The sequence below is a fragment of the Protopterus annectens genome, chromosome 2.part1 (assembly GCF_019279795.1).
Source record: "Protopterus annectens isolate FY-2018-M chromosome 2.part1, PAN1.0, whole genome shotgun sequence".
In the NCBI taxonomy this organism is placed as follows: Eukaryota; Metazoa; Chordata; order Ceratodontiformes; family Protopteridae; genus Protopterus; species Protopterus annectens.
In genome coordinates, this window is record NC_056729.1 from 1,438,980,068 (window position 1) to 1,439,001,796 (window position 21,729).

General features: G+C 39.8%; 1 protein-coding gene across 1 annotated transcript in view; it reads right to left on the minus strand.

The window, feature by feature from the left end:
• The window catches only part of MFSD10 (major facilitator superfamily domain containing 10), a 1,679,282-nt gene that overhangs the window by 1,156,530 nt on the left and 501,023 nt on the right, over window positions 1-21,729 (minus strand). The window contains exon 4 of the mRNA XM_044062919.1: window positions 13,859-13,962. Within this exon, the coding sequence (XP_043918854.1) occupies window positions 13,859-13,962 (104 nt within the window). The remainder of the gene's footprint in view (window positions 1-13,858; window positions 13,963-21,729) is intronic.

A 21,729-nucleotide genomic window follows, 5' to 3' on the forward strand; every position in this document is an offset into this window, starting at 1 on the left:
TTTTGTTCATTTACTGTGTACCCTAGGCAACTTAGAAGATGTCTTACAAAAGCCAGGTGTTGTAAGAGAATGTCCTTGCTTTCTGCTTGTATGAGACAGTCGTCCAGGTATGGGTATATTTGAATTCCCCTCTGTCTGCAGTATGCAATTACTGGTGCCAGGCATTTTGTAAAGACCCTGGGCGCAGTAGATAAGCCAAAGGGCAGTGCAGAGAATTGGTAATGGGTTGAACCTGCAATGAAACGGAGGTATCTTCTGCAATTTTGTTTGATAGGGACATGTAGGTATGCCTCCTTGAGGTCCAACGTTACTAGCCAAGCTTTCTTGCCCAACATGGGAAGAAGCTGCTGTAGTGTTAGCATCTTGAATATGGGTACTTGCAAGAAAGTGTTTAAAACTGAAAGGTCCAGAATGGGTCTCCAAGCATTGTCTTTTCTGGGGACTAGAAAGAGCCTTGAGTAAAATCCTTGGCCTTGCTCCTGTGTAGGTACCAGTTGGATGGCTTTCATGTCCATGAGAGCTGTAATTTGTTTTTGTGCCTCTGCCCATTGATTTTGTGGCAGGTTTGGCATTCCTTTTATCCTTGGCAAGGTGTGGAAATGGAATCTGTATCCATGTGAGATAATGTCTAGGATCCATTTGTCCTTTGTGACGATGCGCCAGTTGTCTGCAAAAAGTGTTAATTTTCCTCCCAAGGGAGCTGCCAAGAGGGTTTTGCTTGGCAGTTTGATGTTTAAGTCATTGTGTTTGCCTTCTAGTGGTTTGGGACCTGTCTTCTTCTCCTTTCTGTGTTGTAGTGCCCCATTGGCGAGGTTTGTAAGGGATTTGTGCTTGTCCTCTGCCCCTTGGGCGCCTGTATTTAACCCTCTGTGGCCTGTCAGAAGCTGGAAAGGACCAATTTTTTGTTGGCCAATTTCTGCTGAAGCGTGGGGGCTGTACCTGTAAGAAATCTTTGACCATCTGCATAGATTTTGCCTTATACTCCATTTTCTTTAAAACCTCCTCTGCTTTAATCCCAAATAAAACATCCTGCTGTAAGGGCGCATCCAGTAACTTTGCTTTAACATGATCAGGCAGAGATTGTTCCTTTAACCCAGCATGCCTACGTATAACAGACCCAGTAACAGCTGCTCTGGAGGAAGCTTCCAAGGCATCAAAACCACATTGTAAAGTATGTTTGCCCACCTGTTCAGCTGCATGCAACAGGTCTTGCATTTCCTTGAGTTCAGACTGTTGAGGGAGTGTGCCCATCTTCTGTTTTATTTGAGACATAAGGAACTGCTGGTATTTAAGCATGTGAAATTGACAATTTAGTGCTCTCATAGCTAAAGTAGTAGAGGTGTAAACCTTCTTCCCCCACCTGTCTAGTGCTCTGGAGTCCCTTTCCGAAGGTACAGGATTTTTAACCATAGAAGCCTTAGCCCCTTTGGGACCCTGGGAGATTGTCTCTGGATCAGCAGCAGGGCTTTTGTAAAAGAATTTGTGAGAGTCAGGCACTCTATAGTATCTATCTGATTTGGCTGGAGCAGGAGGCAGAGAATCTGGATTTAAACTAGATTCTACGAAAACATCATCTACTATGTCCAAAACAGGGGGGATAGCAAGAGATCTGTGCTGGGGAAGTAAAAGAAACTCCCGGAGCCTTTTCTTTGAGTCAGAGTAGTCCTGACCCCCCCCAGTGGAAATGTTCCCTCATGGTGTGTAAGGTTTCCCCAAAGGAGTAGTCTTCAGGGGGAGAAGCTGAGGGAATTGAGTCTTCAGAATCAGAATCTTCATAAGGGGGAAAGGAGTAATCCTGTTCCTCAGAGGAGCCTGAGGAAACAGACACCTGATCAGAGGAGGCGTAATCCTCCTCTTGTCTAGGCCTTTTGTTGGGGGGGGGGTGGGAACCCCTGATCAAAGAAATCAAATCTTCAGCCATTTTAAGCATCTGTTTCTTAGGCATGGGGCCTTGACCTGGAGACTGAAGTGCAGGCTTTTTTGGTTTTAGAGGAGTCTTAAGCTTAGCATAAGAGTTTATGGTGAGGGTAGTCGGTCTGAAGACACCTTCAGAAACCGAAAGTGTTTCTGCAGCACCGGCTTCCCCTACTGCGATGTCGTTGGTTGGGCCTAAGGAAAAAGGCTGCGTCGGCCTAGAAATCTCTGCTGGGGGATCTGATGCGGCCTGGGGATCCAATTCAGTGGTAGCCAGGGGCTGCGTAGGCACCTCACTGAAAACTGGAGAACTGGCGACCGGGCTACCCGAGGCCTCGGAGTCTGGCTTGGATCTAGGCTGCCTGTCCCTATCCTTGCGTTTTTTATGCACGCCGGTAGTCGGTTGCTCCGACGGCATAGTGTAATTAAATTTTCTAACGAAGTAGTGTCGTGCAAAATCAAAGCGACGCTTTATAGTTCGCTTATTGAACCTAGCACAAAACTGACAACCAGTGACGTCGTGGTCTGGGCCTAGGCAAGGTATACAAAAAGAATGAAAATCCTTATGAGGTATTTGCTTCCCACAAGAAATGCAATTGTTAACTTTTTCTGACATCGGACTGAGGCAAGAAAAGGTTCCCCAATGAGGTACTTAACTTTGAAGACTTCAGACTGAAACTCGATTCGAAAATCTCAGGTGTCGGCCGACCAGCACTTGCGAACTGCTTCTGCTTCAGGCACCGCACGGCAAGAAAGACTGAAAAAAATGGCGTCGGATGCCTCTGATATACCCCTGGCACTCTGACGTCAGGGAAGAAGTGACAGCAACCAACGCCGGACCAAGACTTTGGAATTCTGGCCGACTGCGGGACCGCCTGACGGCAGGATAACCCAAGTGTGATGACTGCAGCAGGGTAACACGATGAACATCTTTCTCAGATGATATAAGAATGTCATTTGGTCTTGTTAAAGGTGCAAAAGCAACCTTTAAAACAGGTTATGCAGCACCATGGAAATACCAGTCTGGAACTGGAATGTGATATAAAAGAACTTGTGCAGGAGGGAGTGTATAAATATCTGGGAACTGCTGAAGGATCAACAATAAAACATGAACAATTGCAAACAAAATTCAGTAAAGAATATTCTAGAAGATTAAAATTAATACTAAAAATGGTCTTGACATCTAAGAACCAAGTCCAAGCTATAAACCAATTTGCTCTTCCATTTCTAGCTAGTTTTGGGGTGACTGGTTGGCCACAAAGGGTGTTGGATTAGTTGGACAGGAAAACAAGAAAAACTGCTCATACTTATCAAATGATTTACACAACCAGTGTATACCAAGATTATATATTCCCCATTCTGAAGGAGGTATGGGCCTGTTTGAAATTGATTACATGTACAAATCTGCAATCGTTGGACTGCATACATATCTACTGAGCTCACAAGATCCAAATATAATGAAAGTTTTAAAACATGTGGAGAACAAGTGTAAGATGTCTTCCTTGCTTAGTTCAGCAGAAGCATGTAGGTGCCAAGTGGGAATGGAATTCAAACCAGAAGTAGACAAAAATCAGGCAGCAACTGAATGCGACAAAAAAAAAAGAAACAGTATAAGGAGAAGGATCAGATGAGACAGCAGGAAACATATCAAAATTATAAATACAGTTTGAAGTACAGAAAACTTCTGGAACAACCTCATGCTGACAAGGATCTGTCACAGGAATGGTTAAGGAGAGACAAAAGGTTAATATTGGCAACCCAGGATAGTGGACTAAGTGCACATTGGTTTACAAAGTCAATTGAACTTGTCAGGAACAGATTACACACAGCAGGGTAAGAAACAGATTACAAACAGCAGGGTTTGTAAACAGAATTGGAAACAGTCACACATCTTGTTGCTGGGTGTGAAGCCAGTATACTGAAAGGCATAATAATGTGGCAAGATTGTTGCACTGTGGCTTATACAAACATTACAATACTGAAGTAGATGAGAAGCGTTAGAAACATGAAGTACAAAGTATTACAGAAAATAATGAAGTTTATATCACATGGGATCAATCATTACCAACAGTTAAAAAATACATGCAAGAAAACCAGATATAGTAGTCCATGAAAAGAAGGCATAAGTAGCACTGATCACTAAAAATGCTACACCCCAGTGATTACAGTGTCTTACATACAGACACAAAGTCATAAAATACCAGGATATGCAAGAAGAAACAAAGGCAATGTGGAAGAAGGATACCCATACAGTTCCAAAAGTAGTAGGAGCAATGGGTCTCATAAAAAAAAAGAATTTACAGTCATATTTAGATATACAAAATCATACGAAGTTACTAGGTTAATGGCCTCAGAAACCCTTACAAGCCAAGCCAAATTTTACCCTTGTTACCATGATCAGCACCTATTGCCCCTGTATAAGAGGGATACAGATGGAACCTCAGGGGTGATTTTATGGTTACCCATCCAATCATCCAGACTGTGTTTGAAAAGGGCCAATAAGGTGCTCTGTTTGATGTGAAGTTGGAGTCTATTCCAAAGGCATGGTAACCTCTGGGAGACAAATTTATCCCTCCAGCGGATTCTATTAATGTCACATGCCAGGTTTAGGTCTTTAGAGCAAATAACCCATATACCATCTAACTTGCGGATATGCAGCATTTCCAATAAAGCGGAGTCAGCGATCACCTTATATGCAAGGCATAGATCACCTCTGAGCAGTCTGTATGAAACAGAATAAAGTGACAATGATTTCACCTGATCCACACAGGATAGCTTCTGAAGACCTTGAATTTTCTTTATGAGGAACCATTGTGGTCTCTCCAATTGCTGCAGGTGCTTTGAAAGGTACATGCCAAAAGGGGCGTTGTACTCAATTATTGGCCTAATGAGTGAAGAGTACAGGGAGGTGGTAACTTCACTTTTTCTCAAGGCAATGCCCTTACTTATGAGGTGAGCCATACAGAATTCCCTTCTTACCACTCTGGAGACATGGTGATTAAAGGCAAGGTTGCTGTCAACCTGACTGCCCAGATCTCTCACCACTGAGTGCATACTTAGGGTATTGCCATTAATGTGGTAGTTTGCAGGAACATCGCTCTTGCCACAAGGGATGATAATACATTTTTTTGCATTGAGTTGAGGCCATGACTTTGGCACCAATCATTTGTTTACGTAAGACCTTGTTGAAGGATGTTGGCATAGTTTGGAAATCCTACGACCGCACCCAGTCTGCAGTTGTCAGCAAACTTTGTCAGGCATAGTCCCTTAGTTTTAGCTTGTATTTGGGAGAAATAGATTCCAAACAGTACAGGCCCCAGGACCAATCCCTGTGGAAGTAGTTTGCCTTGGAGGACTTCACAAGAAGTCTTATTTGCTTATTTAAGCTGAGCAGGAAGTGTCTCCATTTTACAGCCCGCTCCTTCTTACTCTTGGACAGCAGTTTCTTCTTTTTATTGTACAACCTGTTGATGGTGGCTGTCCACCAGGTAGGTTTGTTTTTCCTTGAAGAGCTTGTTTTGGTCCTAACAGGTACTATTGAGTCAATGTAGTTATACAGGTGCTTGTAGAGGGCACTGGTGTAGAGCTCAGCAGAGTTACCAGTTCTGTCTACACGGAGAGGTGCAATGCTATTTATACCATCCCGTAAGAGGTTATAATCTGCTTTGGAGAAGTTTTTTGTAGGCTACTTGCTGCTAGGGAAGGGTCAGGTGTGATAGTTACCTCATATGAGACTGATTTGTGATCAGATCTCACCAGGGATGAACTCACAGTGGGGGAGCTACAGTGGTCTCCCCATATTTGTAAGCATCAGGTCCAGGATTTTAGCACCCCTACTGGGGGTGTCAACCAGCTGGTCTAGGGCACTGGATTTGACAAAGTCAAGGAACCCTTGGGCAGGTGAGTTTGAGCATGAGTAATTCACCCAGTCAATGCTTAGGGTAGTTAAAGTCACCCAAAACTATGGTGTTAGGATGTATCTTGATAGGCTCAAGTTGATCAAAATAGGCAGAGTGGGTGTCCTGATTCATGAAGGGGGTTCTGTAGCTGGCAATAACTTGAATAAGTGTCCTACTAACAGTTAATTGCACCTGAAGTATCTCTAGGGTGTCATACTGTTTGACTAATCTGGAGGTGTATTTATCCTTGATGAAAATTGATACACCACCTCCTTTAGTTTTCTTGTCTTCAGTTTGTGGTCTGAACGTGTAGAAGGAGGTGTAATCTGGTATGGCTGGGATGCATTTCACAGTCTTGAACCAAGTCTCTGTGACTGCACAAATGTCTGCTGATATATTTAACTCCATATGAATTACAGAAGGAGTTGATTTTGGGCCATTGCTGGTGCTGTGAAGAGCACTTTTGGCTAAAATCAAACACTGAAATAATATTAACTTCCTGACCTGTAATCATACTTTGACTTAGGAATGGGGTCCATTCCCATCATGGTATCAGAAGCCCAAAAGACTTATAGAAATTAAACTGGTAGAGAAGCCATTACCTACTCTTGAGTTCACTCTTCTTCAGTGATTTTCATTAAAACACAGTCTTGGAAAACTAAGTACTCAAGCAACTAACAAAGCTACCAACTGATGTAAACAAACACCGCCAAATATTCCTAACCCTAAGAAAAGCTGTTCCACATAAAGCCATTCAACTAACCTTTTTTCCCATTTTTTTCCCTCTCCACAGCTACCAGCTCCTCCTCCTCATTTAGTGGGTTTACTGCACCCATCTTAGCCTCAACCCAACATACATCTGGGATCAGTGAGGAAGGAGATCAAAAATGCTGATGCTGCTGCAAAGGATTATGCCCTAACTCCTGCCAACATGCGGCAGCCTTGCAGGATATGCAATCACTACCTTCAGGAACTGCATGCATACTTCTGCTCATGGGCAAGCTCTTGACCAAGACCTCATGGTTTATGCTGCATAGTGCTCACCAGGTTTTTAATACTGCTTACCGCAGTGTGCCAAGGATGCCTCCCTCCCCCAGTACTCTCCTTCCTATCGGTGCAGCCCTTCCAGTGACTGTGATGCTAACTGAACACGGGCCTCAGGAGCAGCAAGGGCTTTATCCTCTGCGCTACAGGGCCACCCTAACTACCCTTTATTTTTAATCTTTCACTGAAACCAGATCAGTTCTTTTCTCTGTAGAAAAATTCTATAATCCATTCCCCTCTCCAAAAATAGCTAAACCTAACGAACCCGACTACTCCAGATCCATTTTTAAATTACCTCTTTTAAATGAAATACTGGAGAAACTCTTATACTCTCAACTTCCATCATGCCTACAGTTTAATGGAATGCTTTCTTCCTCTCAACACAGCTTCCTACCCATCTTCAATATAACAATTGTTATACTTAACAGTCACTGGATATAGCTATAACAACATGGACACAGGTCAACTTAACAATGTTGTCCTAGTTGACCTATGATGGATCTCTGACCAAGAAGACCATGATTTATTAATGAATAAACTTAACATATTTTTTGTCACACAATTTCTAACTGGTTCCAAGATTATCTATCCAAAAGACAAATTAGAGTTAAGCATTTTAGGATCCTGTCAAATACTGCCTCCCTTTCCATCACAGTACATCATCATTTAATTTTAAGCCCTATTCTTTCCTATCTTTTTATCCACTTATTTCCCAGGTATCTATCCTATCCTAAGTTAAAAAGAGGTTCTTTATGTAGATTATCTGATTCTTTTAGAATCAAGTAACTCTACTTCTGAACTAAAAGCAGGAACAACTTATTTTATTATGCCAGTGATTCCACAACAAAAGACAAAAGACTAACAGTCATCTCAAGCAAAGAAATGCTAAGATATGTAGTACTCTAAAATGTCTAGATAACATTTCCAACCTACAGCTAAAAGACCCACAAGGATTCATAAAGTAGCAGAAAGTACTCTAAAATCTAAGCCAACAGGAGAATGGAGAAAAGAGATTTTGCTGATAGGGATGACTGCAATTAGGGGTACAGAAAATAGGCAAGACAGGGCTGGGATATATAGGAGAAAATGGCAAAGAAACCAAGGTATTGGGAGCGAATAACCAGAGAGGGAAAGGTAATATAATGGGAAAAGGACAAGATGACATTTGAATATAGGCTAGAGACTGTCCTCCCTACCATGGACTGACAGCAGAGTACAGGCAAACAAAAAGGAATAGGGCAATCCTAAGTGAAAGACCTGTGGTGTTACAGTTTTTAGATGAATACACAACAGAAACTGCTGTTAAAAATTGATAATTAATATGGTATATAAATATTGCACAATAACTATAGGAATCAATAAGAGGAGGTTAGAAAAGATTGGGGAAAGAGACTGGATAAGTGATTCACAAGGAAATAATGGTAGAAAATATGTATGGTTCCCATGTATTCAACAAATTCTAGATCTTCTTCTTTCAGCTTTTCCCGGTTAGGGGTCACCACAGCGGAACTCCGGTCTGCTAATGATTGACAGTAGATTTTTACGGTGCTGAGGTGCCAGCTCGACACCCAATCTTCAACGAAGGCATGCCCATTTATGCATGTCTTTCGAGCGCAACTCGACCACGGGGAGGACATGCAGACTCCACACAGAAGGTGCTCCAGCCGAGAATCGAAACCGCGGAGGTGCAGCTGTAGCATTGTTGCCTCACAGCAGGAGGTTCTCCCATTAGATTCTCAACAAATTCTAGATGATTTAGGATTTTAGCTCGGAAGTGTTTACATAGGTATTTTTATATCCCAAGTAGATTCCAAGGTATTTTTCCTCAGGCAGATGGCAAATATTGAAGGTGAGTTGGAGAAATAAGAAGTAACTAAGAACATATGTTTTGAGAGTGTAATGAGTTGGCAGACTTCAAAAATTCTTACAGAGTATTCTGTCAAAAATATTAAGTAAGCAAATAGATGTAAATAAAGAAATTATTTTTTTTTTTTTGGCTGAGATACAAGATATGAATCGCCTAGACATAGTAAGGCATTTTTAAGTTTAATTCCGGTGGCTGCCAAACAAGCAATTACTAAAAAATAGAAATCAAAGTCTAATCAACTATACCTGAAGTACTGAAAATGTTAAAACAAATTAAATAACTAGAAGTGGGATCTGTAGAAAAAGGTAGGAGCAAATTACATAGAAATAAATGGAAATTGTGGGAGCATTACATGCAGAATAATGTTTTAGAGGAGGAGAAGTGAGATTTAAGGGAAGGCAGGAATTGAGCAATTCATTTATGTAATGCTGGATTGACAACAGTTATGTAAAAATGTTTGTAACTAGGAATGTGTTAATATGGTTTGTTTTCTTTTATATAAATGCATGTCTGCCTATGTCTTAAGTGATAACCCAATAAAGGTGTTAAAAAAGACCCACTGGGGCACCCCAATCCTGACAAAGCCATCCTATAAATATTTGGGTACTCAACTTGACCGAAACCTAAAAATCTTGCATCACATGGAAACAGCAATCTCAAAGGTTCTCACAAATCCAAAGTATATTTACAAATATACCAGTCATCTGAAGATAGACTCCAGAAAGGCCATAGTAAAAGGCAACTTACTGCCAAAAAGAAAATAAATTATGCCCCTAAATTATCTTAAGTAATCTCCATACAACAGCTCTACTTCAACTGCACAAAACAAACTTTGGCAGATTTATAATTCTTGACAACCAAAGAAGATACAACTGTCAGATGCTAAACTCAACCAATACACTGTCAGTACCTTCTTAGGTCAAGGAAAACAAAAATCCACAGAGAGGTAGAATCACGTAGATGGAAAACAACCAACTCCAAACAAATAGCGTACCATAAATTTATTTGTCCGCTTTCATCAACGACTTCCTCAGAATAAATACAAAGCAAAACCCTCATCTTTAAATACACATAATAATTAAACAATTGTCTAATTAATCAATCAACATATCATTTAAGTAGCAGAAACTAATAAAAATCAAGATGTAAATCAATTAAAAAATGAAGCCACTTTCTGTTTATTATTAATACATAGTTTACGATGTTTTAAAAAACATTTAAGATTAATATATTCATTTAAACCTGGTGCTTTATCTGATTTTAATTTAATTTGCCAAATGGCTTCCTGTTGTTCCAGATAACATTTAAAATCCCCTCCCCTTGGATCAACAGAACAAACTTCCAACACTGAAAATAAAAACTTTTTGAAAGAAGGGCAGCTGATAGAATGCTTGTACAAGGCGTTAGTGCAATCCTTAGATCTTATAGCATATAAGTGCTCCTTAATACGTGTACTAAGTTTCCTAGTGGTCATTCCTATGTAAAATGCAGGGCACCCAGAACATAGAGAAATGTAGACAACATTGGTGGTATTACAATTAACAAAACCAGGTACTTCTAAGGTACTATCTGTTGTCGAAACAGCTATGTAGGGCCCCACCGAAATGAATCTACAAATTGTGCACTGGTGGCAACAATGCATGCCCTTCTTATCAGAAACAAACAAATTGATGGTATGTTTGTTATTCTCCAGAATTTTTTTAACATTAAATCCATTACGGAATACAAACCGTGGTTTATCACCTAAAATCTGATGAATATCAAAATTACCATGAATAACTTTCCAGTTATTCTCCAATATGGACCTAAGATGGAAACTGTCACAACTCATATCAAAGGAACAAATTAAACTAGGGTCAATTAAAGAAGTGGATTTTGGACAAAAATGACCATTGTTGCTACTATATGGGGTTGCCAGAATGGCAGGATAATTAGAAACACGCTTATTAAAAATTTCTTTGCCAATATTCTCTAACATTATGGCATCATAACCCCTTTGAGAGAACAACTCAATTATAAGCTGAAACTCTTCAATTAAATGACTATCTTTAGTGGTCATACGACACGCTCTAATGAATTGACCTCTAGGTATGTTCTTAACCATATATCTCGGGTGCCCACTAGAAAAATGTAGGTAGCCATTGGTAAAGATTTCTTTCCAATGGATTCTACTGTAAAATATACAATCAAGTGAATCCCACCAAAAATGAATGTCTAGGAAATTTACAGCTAAACCTACATCACCCTTAGTGAATCTTAAAAAACCTGGAAGAGAGTTCACTTCAGAAACAAATTTGTCCACAGTGTCTGATCCCCCTTCTATGATGAAAATCAGGTCATCAATAAACCTACAAAAGAATTCCACCTTAAATTTCCGTTCTAACAAAGGCATAACTTCAAGCTCCCACCATGCCATAACTAAGTTAGCATAGGCAGGGGCAGCCGGAGAACCCATGGCCACCCCTCTTTTTTGCCTGTAATAACTTTGATCAAATAAGAAAAAGTTATTGCGTAAAATGAGTTCAATAAACATACAAATAGTGTTAATAATGTTAACAGAAAAACATTGTTTTTTGCACAAAAAATATCGAACTGCTTCGACCCCATCATCATGAGGAATACAGGTGTATAAAGACACTACGTCCATGGTAAAAATAATATGCCGATTGGGATCAAAAGGAAAGGTTTCAACAAAACTTCTTAGTTTACTCAAAAAATGCCATAAATCCCTGATAAATGATGGCTGATCAACAAGTAAAGACCCTAAAACTGAATCAATGACCAAGGCCACCCCTTCAGTGATGGAATGAGGGGAAGAAACAATGGGCCTAAAAGGCGGATTACTAAGATCTTTGTGTGTTTTTGGAATACCAAAAATCACACCAATCTTAGGTTCTGAAACAACACAAAAATCATATAACTCAGCAGTAATGTCACCTGACATAAAAGCATCGTATAAATGAGAATGTATCATCCGGAATTGTCGATGTATCACATGCAAAGCTATCTGTTCATATTCGTCAACATTTTCCAACATTTTTAACATACAAGCTTTGTATTTATCTTGACCCATGATGACAATATTCGCACCCTTGTCACTCTTCATGAATCTAAATCTATCAGTTAAACCCTACAAATCAAACAGGGCTGTTCTCTCTTCTACTGTCATGTTATGACGAATGTGAGCATGATTTTTAAGTAATAAATTGCCAACATCCTGAATGCATAATTCCTCAAAAACTTTTATAGCATGGTGTAACCTGGGGTTAACAGTAGAAGGTCTAACCAAAGATTTACTATTATCTGGTAAATTATGCATTAAGTAAAACAAATTAAATTTCCTAGTAAATTTCTTGATGTCAATAACTGTTCTACTGTAATTAGCCCTTCTTAGGTCACTTATCTATTTGCCACCGCATTTTATAACATCCTTAATCATAATTTCTTTCCACCACTATCTTGCAAAGTCCTATATTCTATTGCACCTTACTCATTAAAAAGCTCCATTATTCTACAAAGACACAATTTCATATCAGCCACCATCAAAAACGTATTTTCTAAGTTCACCATCACTACTGGAACTCAATCCCATCTAACATTGCCACAACCCACTCTTACCTACTTACAAAAAGCACTGCCCTCTTACTTAAAAAACACATTTTGTACCTGCTTTTGACAGCACCCTCTTGAACATGTCCTCCTCTACCCTCTTATACTTTCACTTGTCAAACACATTTATGGAATAAAAGCTCAAATAAGGTACACTATTTGATCTTTACTATTTGTTCTCCTATTATTATCATTCTCCCCTCTTCCCTTTTACTTCTCTATTACTCTATTATATAACTTACGTCAAAAGTAAAGCAGTATCTGAATTGCTTAAATTAATATTTTGCTGACAAAACTAATGTAAAAATGCCAGTAACAAAATTCATTTATTCATTTCTGCTCTAAGTTAATATAAAATGTTAATGACAAAATATAGCTCTGCTAAATCAAAACTAAAACTGCAACGAAAAGAAACAAAAAGAAATGTTAAGTTCTCTGCCATTAAATGACACCAACACTACTTTTATTTGCATGTTTTACATCTAGATTGGATATAAATGTTGTTCCGTACAGCAACAATGTTTTTAAATACCATATCAATGTAATATGACTCAAATTATTTACATGTAAAGCATGTCTGTGATACAAATGCCTCATTCTATTGTAAACCTGTTTACATCATTAAGTGATCCAGGCTGTACTGGTTAGTTTGACAAGCCTACTTACCCAGTTAGCAAAATAAATAAACACATAAATAAATTAATAAATAAATAAAATGCCATCAGTCCATTTAACCCCTTAACAGTGATACAACTATATTAATACTGCTCACTCTTTGATATGGATGTGATTTCTGTTCAGTTAACAGTGGTCATTAATGTCTACAACAGACAGATGCAGTACAGTAAAAAAAAAACTGCTAAAGCAGCCTACCTCTTTTTATATATTTATTTTTTTTACCTCATACATCAAGCATAATACAGGCCCTTTAGTAACATCATGTTCACTTATGCCATTTCAGTTAAATCTACTTTCTACTTATACATTAGAGAGGAAAGAAACATAGTAAGATAAGTAAAGGGAGAATTTCCATGGATGCAGGATAAGACAGGTAATGGACAGTGGGTTGATTATGGATTCTGATATCATCCATCCATCAACAACCCCCTTTTCTCATTTTGCACACTTCAACAGTGATTATCATCTAGAGCCAGGGTTCACACCGCACTTACCTCTACTGTCATTTATCAAGATTTACTTTTCTTCCCTTTACTCTATGGGTGTAAAACGTGGGTGAATAAATTACTGTGCAGCACACTATCCTCTGAATCACTGGTGACAACCACACAATGTAACCTTTTGGCATTATCACTGAAGGAAAACCAGCATTTAACTTCAACCTCAGAAGAGAAGGATTCCTTAAAATATTAAACACTTACTTGTGATCCTGTTAATTAAAACGGAAGAACACATTTGTATAAGCAATAGAATAAAGTATGAACCTTAAGGTCCCATAGATATGACATAATGTGCTGTACTTGTAAGACACAATTTATTATTTTTTTTTTATTTGTGACTGACATACCATAGTTGCTAACATGAGGGGCTTTCGTCCAAAACAATCAGATGCAGCACCCGTAAGAGGTGATGTCAGGAACTGCAGCACGGAAAAGATTGTACCAACAAGACCTGTATAGAAGAAAAAGCAGCATTAAACTTGCATAACTAAATTTCTGCAGTGAAATTAGAGGTCAGAAATCCAACTCTGTTTTAAGATGAGTTCCTCACTTTCTGATCTACTTAAAAAAACAGTTTTTCAACAGCACAAAATCCATGCTTAGGCTCTGTATCACAAAAGCAATATCTGTAAAACATGAATACTTGTAGCAAGCTTTAACTAATCCTACTTACAAAATGGATGGAGAAATCCAGCAAGACTGGTGAAAAGCACTGCTTATTTTTCTACAGTGACAATTACATTCATCTGGAATTAAGGCTCCCTATAAGAAGCATGAGACAAATAACTGTGAGTCCTACAGCTCAATACACACACACACACACACACACACACATATATATATATATATATATATATATATATATATATAGGTCTACTTTGTTTCATTCAAAGCTCATTCCACTGAATTTCAATTCACCCTGATCACATCACTGAAAGCTTAAATTACTAAAAACTTATTTCACCAAACCACCAAATCTCATTTCACTGAAGTGAAGTACTAGCACTGTGTAGAGTACTGTAAGGCAAGTAAAAGGTATATGTCCTTTTCCCCACTGTTGTGTGACCCTGGAGTTAGTATATATAGTTGGGGGGGGGGATGTAGGGGGCACAGCCCCCACACTGGGGAGTTTGGGGGGCATAGCCCCCCCACTTAGTTTGGGTATATATTGCCTTCTGGAAAAAAAATCACTGTTCCGAGTGTTCAGGGTTTTCAGTTTTCGCTTAACGAGGGTTGATAAATCAGCTTTTACTTTTTTAAGTGTTTGCTGATTTAATATAGACCCTATATATATATATATATATATATATATATATATATATATATATATATATATATATATATATATATATATACATATACACACACACACACACACACACACATATATATATATATATATATATATATATACATATATATATATATATATATATATACACATACATACATACATACATGTGTATATACAGTCTATACATTTTTTTTTACTTTTGTCAGTTGTTTCTGGCTGCCTTTGATTAAAGTTAATTAACTAAAGCATTTTGGCCAAAAAATTATCCTGTTGTGGATAACACGTTGTGCAGCCAACATTCCTATGAGCCTGCAGTTACAATTTTCCACACCAGACCTTATTCTAACCATAACTTGCAAACACTCGCATACATACAAACAAACACACACACCCTAATGTTAGAAAACAGAGCCCATTCACTTGCTGCTATTGACATGGCAAACCCCGCAGACCCCTCATACATTCACGCTACTTATGTCTTCTCAAACCACTAATTCATTTTTATTTTCATTCACACACTTGCCACTTCCAACAACTAATTCAAGAAAACTAGTTTTTGCACATACTGTATACACACACAAACAATATATATATATATATATATATATATATATATATATATATATATACATATATGCAAAATTCTGTTATGTTTTGTTGATTTAAAGTCTGGGATAACTGCTCCTATTAGGAGGGTTAAACTTATATATTTGAAGAAGCACTTTTGTGTGTCAGTATTAACTTAATAGGTTTTGGAGGTGTTCTGGGGATGTGCTTGTTTTTTTCTTTGAATGTTTTCACTATAGCAATAACTTTTGTAAAATGTGACATAGGTTCAAATGGATATGACAAAAAACAACTGTATAAAAGATCAACCTGCCAAACATTTGTGTATGCATGTAACACTAAAACTGAAACGAGACATTTAAAAAAATATGTACTTATCATAACTTGGCATCTGTGTTGTCCATTTTCATTCCTCCTCACTGATGGGGCTTAGATCCAATATTGGATCTGGCTTAGCCTCTTTTCCAAGACTTCTAGATCTGAGTCTCGAGCTTCTCCCTCTTACAAAATGTTTCATACCTTCTCTAACTCCACAGATCGAGTTTGCTGCCCTATAACCCAGAGAATAAACGAACAGGATAGAGGAAGAAAAAATGTTTGGAGCACAAACTTAGAACCAATGGATTCCAAAAACTTCTAGATCTCTTCTCAAAGAATCAAGGCTGAGGGATGGTTGGGAGGGACGTGAGGAGGAATAAAAATGGACAACACAGATGCCAAGTTATGATAAGTACATAACTTCTAGATGTTGTCCTTTTCATTCCTCCTCACTGATGGGTCAGAGTCCCCAACTATGTAGCTCTTGGGAGGACCTCAAGGAAGGATATGCAGTAGCACTGTCGAGCCAAAAGAAGCCCTGCGTCTGAATATAATGTTCAATTTGTAGTGTGATACAAAGGTAAGAGTCTTTGACCATGTGGCTGCAGCACAGATTTCATTGATTGAGGCCCTAGAATAAAAAGCAGATAATGTAGCCATAGATCTGGTGGAGTGGGCTTTTTGAGGTTGTGGCATATCAATAACTTTTTGGGAATAAATGTGAGGTAATTTTGGAAACTGCTTGACCTAAATGATTTGGAGAAAAGGAAGCAAACAGATTTTTTCTGTATTTCTTTGTTCTGTGAAGATAGAAACATAATTGTCTGCAAACATCAAGGAGATGCAAAATATATTCTCTTTTATTAGAAAAATTAGGGAAGAAAACTGTCAACTGAATACATTGATTAATGTTTGATTCCATTGCTACTTTACACATAAAGGAAGGGTTAGTCTGTGAAGATACTCTGTCTTTATGAAAGATGGTGTAAGGAGGTTTGGCTGATAAGACTTGAAGTTCAGACATTTTCTTACCCAAAGTAATGGCTACCAGAAAAATTGTCTTCCATGAGAGAAATTTCATGTTACAACTATCAGCTGGTTCAAAGGGCTTTTGGGTAAGGCCTTGAAGAACAGTTGTAAAATCCCAAGGAGGTAAAGGGTCTTTTATTGGAGGTCTAAGCAGAAAAATGCCCTTCATAAAAGCTTTACATAATCTGGAAGCAGAAAGAGAGGAAAAACAGTCTCCAATATGAAAATTAGATATCATAGCCAAATTGAAGTTTTTTAGTAAAAAAAAGGTTCCTTACTGAAAAACAGTACTAAGAAAAATAGGAATGACCAAAATAGGAGCTGAGAAAGGGTCCACATTCTCCTTTGAGGCCCAGATGAAAAACCTCTTCCACTTGTTATTATAGACTTTTTTAGTGGAGGCCTTTTGAGAAGACATTATTATGTCCCGGACTGGGGGGGCAAGCCTGGACTTTTTTACAATTAATGGAAGTGGAGTAACTATACGGTCAATCTGTGGGTGTGAAGAGTGGGGTGCTTGTGTTTTGACAGGTGAGTAATGAGGTCCTGTTTGAGATCTAGTATCCATGGGGGATACTTGAGGTAAGACCATAGGAATGGGAACCATACCTGACGAGGCCAGAAGGGGGCAATAAGGATTACTGAACTCTTCAACCTACTGGCTTTCTGTAGAAATTTTGGGATCAAAGGTAGAGGGGCATAAGCATAAAGGAGACCTCGGGGCCAACTGTGCACTAGAGCATCCCTCAATGGCTTCCCTGTCGGGGGATCAGAGCAGGGTACTTGTTTTATTTGTTGTTTAGAGGACAGACAAAAAGATCAAAACAAGGTTGGCCCCAATGGCTCACAATCTTGTCCGCTACTGTTCAAGGGACCACTCGTCAGGAGTCAGAATGGACCTGCTGAGTCTGTCTGCCAAAGCATTGTTTTTTTCCCAGAATGTGCATTGCAATTAGAAAGTGGCTTGAAGAGATCACCCATTCCCAAACTGTCATGGCCTCTCTGCCTAACTGGTAGGACCGCGTTCGACCCTGCTTGTTGAGATACCAGACCACTGACATAATTGTCCGTATGTATAGCAATAGTCCCCAGAGGGGAGAATGTCCTGAAAGGCTTGCAACATTAGAAGGACTGCTCTAATCTGAAGGATACAGATATGCAACTTGGTCTCGGAGGGTGACCACGTGCCTTGGACCATCTTTCTCTTGTAATGCTCCCAACCCAATTGGGAAGCATCCGTGGTCACTGTGGCTACTGGGGAGGAAGAGAAAAAGGCATGCCCAGAGACAGGTCATCTGACTGCATCCACCATTGGAGATAACAGAGATAATGTATGCAGGTTGAAGTCAATTTAATTGGAATAGACAGCTTTTAGTAAAGAATGGACCACTGAAAAAAACAGGGTCCATTGTAGACATCACATAAAAAAGTCTTGCTAATGGAAATAGGATCATTGTGGCTGATATAGACCCCAGCTCTCTGAGTATTAACCTCGCTGGGAGAGAAGGAAGATCTAGTAAGTCCTGAACTTGCTGTCTCAAGGATATTATGCAATGTAGTGCAGACTGGTCTGTCAGAGATGTTGGGTTAGCAAGTTGGAGCGACTATAGAAATTATTTTTTTTGAGCTATGATACAAACTCAGAATTGCCTAGACATAGTAAGGTCTTGCTGAGTCTAATTATGATGGCTGCAAAAAAAGCAATTACTAGGAAATGGAAATCAAAGTCTAAACCAACTTTACTAGAAGTAGTGAAGATAGAAACAGAATTAACACAACTGGAACTGGGATCTTTAGAAGAGGATTGGAGCAAATTACTTAAGAAAAAAATGGGAACTATAGGCTCAATACATGAAGAGGAGGAGTGAGGTTAAAAGAAGGCAGAATTTGAAAGCTATGTACTGGTTGTCTAACAATGACTGGGTATGTTAAAAGTGATGTATAATGTTTGCAGCTACAGTTGTGCTGCATGGTTTGTAATGTATAGTGTTTGCAACTGAGATTGTGTCGCTATGGTTTATTCTCATTTAACTAAATGTAACATGACCTATGTCATACATGATATTTTAATAAAGATGTCTCTTGTTTAAATAAAAGGATATTATGCAATCTAGTGGTAGAGAATCATCTTGTGTAATAGTGTTCAGTTGCATCCCTATAAACTCTAAATTTTGAACCAGAATCAGGTTTGATTTTGTTAGATTTATTGTAATGCCAAGGGAATCACATATCTGAACTAAGTAATCCCTGGCTTGTATAGTTGATGCCTTGTTGGTGTAATAAGGAACCAATCATCTAGATATGGAAACACCTGGAATCCCTTCAGCCTCAGGTGAGCTGCTACAACTGCCATGCATATGGTAAACACCAGGGGGGCTGTGGCGAGTCCAAACAGCAGTGCTCTGAACTGGTAATAGTCAGCTACCAGCTGAAAGCGCAGATGTCTCCTGGAGTGTCTGTCTATAGTACATGTCCTTAAGATCTACAGAGCACATGACTTCTTGACATACTATTTAGGTTGCTGAGATCTAGAATTGGTCTTAGGTCTCCTGTTTTCTCTAGCAATAAAAAGAAGTGGGAATAAGTTGTGAATCCTACTGTAAAAGTTTTGAACTTCTTGAATTGCATACTCTCACTGACTGGGTGGCACATCAGGAAGTATCCTCCTAGGACCTGGAGGTGAAGGGGAAAAAAGAATGTAGTAACCTCTGGATATTATGATTAGTACCCAGGTATTGTTTGTTATATATGTCCAGGCATATAGGTGCAGAGATAAATGACCACTGATTGCCTCCAGAGATGGACACCCAGGCAGCATGTCAGAAGTGCTCTAGGGATTATCGGAGAAACGTTCCTTAAAACCCTGATTTTGCAGGGGGGCCGCCCCCGCCTCTGGGGCAGTACCTACCATTGAAATCTCCTCCTCTATATCTGGAGGAAGTATCTCCATGCGGGTCCTGGAAAGGTCCTTCAGACTTCTTGAACCAAGTTTTCTTTCCACCACTCTGGTTTCTAGAAAAGGTCCTCTGAGGAGTAGAAAACTTGATCCCCACTGCAGACAAGGTATTCCTTCTTGCTTGCTCTGGGTAAGAGTATCTTTCACCAATGGCCCAAACAAGAAAGAACCATCAAATGGGGCATTAATGAAATATGCCTAGAAAGATTCTGCAAAGTCGCAAAGCTGCATCAAGGCATGTCTCCTGATGGCTATGCCTGCACCAGCCTTCTGCAGTATGTGAAATCAATCTCAGTGAGGAACTGGCAAAGGAAGATAAACTCACCAGATGGGGAGAAACCGTCTTCAAGTTCTCCTCTGACATGGTCTCATCAGCAAGAGAGTTGGTTAGCTCTTTGTCCAGGTCTCTCTGAAATCAGATGAAGTGTGTCAAACAGTGTAACAACCTCAGCGAGAAAGTTGTTGAGGTATAAACGAGTTTTCCATTTCTGTTCATCACCTTGGACTCCTTGTCTGGTGGATTTACAGTGGAGCTCCGTTCAGCTAGTTCCTTTTTTGTGGCTGCTGACGCAATGATGGCATCTACCTGGATGCCTTTGCTCCAGTGCAGATAGTCAGATGGTGGACTGAGGAACCTGTCAGGGCACTTTGGTATAGGCTTGACCGTGTCCGGCTCCTTCCAAGCCCGGCAGGAAACTAAATCTATGCGTTCATCCACCAGTGGGGGGTGGGGGGGGTCACCTAAAATGCAGACGGGTCTTCCCCTAAAGCTTCCAGGAACACTGACTCCTCAGAATAAGGAGGTTGGGAGGACCACCCACCTTTCTTTTTTAAGAGTTCTAGGATATCTCTGAAGAAGGCATCAAGTGGTTATTGGGAAGATCCTTCTCCCTCATTGAAATTGGTGTCCTCGGTGCCTCCTCTTAAACTTTGTTTTAAGGGACCTCATCTGTAGGATGTTCTGGGGAGATATTGAAAGAAGGGGGGACTCCCTGTGGGGGGGCAGCAGTCTGGAGGTTTCTCGGGGCAGGATGACCCATGGCAGGAGTGATGGGCTCAGTGCTCATATCCGATGAAGAACGAGGAAGGTCCTGGATGTGAGGAGACAATTCTCTGAACCTAGAGAAGGCCCTTTCTGCAACCTGGAAAGCCAATGAACCCGGGGAGACCCTCTTCATCAGAAAGAACAGAGCCAACTGCGGATCTGAGGCCTCCAGAAAGAATCAGACTCATGTTGTTAAGGGTTGAAACAAAAACAGAACAGGGTTGGTCAGGGACAGAGTTGAGGAAGGAAGCTTCCCCAGATCAGACATCGACTCTCTTTGGTATCCAGGATCCTGAGGTTCCGAAACCAAGGGTCGGATTTAAGAAGGAGTCTGTAAGATATATGATGGAGCATTTATGGATCCAAGATGGGATGGAGATGACAAGACTCCCGTCTAAATTTCAGCCTTGAGAAACTTCTGCATCATCTTGTCCATATCGGCCTCTGTGAGACTTCGAGAAGACATAGATGAGGACACTAAGGAAGTAGGTCTGGATATAGTTGCAAATTGAAAGATCTTAGAAGAAGGAACCGGAGTTACTGGTTTGACGTGGTAAACTAATATACAACTCCTAACCATCGGGTCCGATGCCTTAGGATCTGAGGTAGAGTTGCTTGGAATCAGACGCCCAAAGAAAATTACAGTTTCTCCTGGATCCGATGAGGTCCTAGGATCCGACAATTACTTAGTTTTGCTTGGATCTGAAGTAGACGGGTCCAATAATGCCTTAGGATTCAAGGGTGGCTTGGTCATGGCTGGATAAGAAGTAGCCAGATAAGAGACTTTCTGTCTCCTCTCGCATGGCTCTGACGAGACCACCAGAGAAGCAAAGAGGGCCTGCTTTTTTTAGTTCCTCGGAGCTAACATGCTTCAAAGAGGGCTGAGCCCCACAAGAAGGTGATGATGCAGGTAAAAGACCCTTCAAAATAAGTTTATTTCTCCTGTCAGACAAGGCCCGGTAATTAAAGGACGCACTCCCAGCACAATCTATATTTAAGTGTCTTGGCC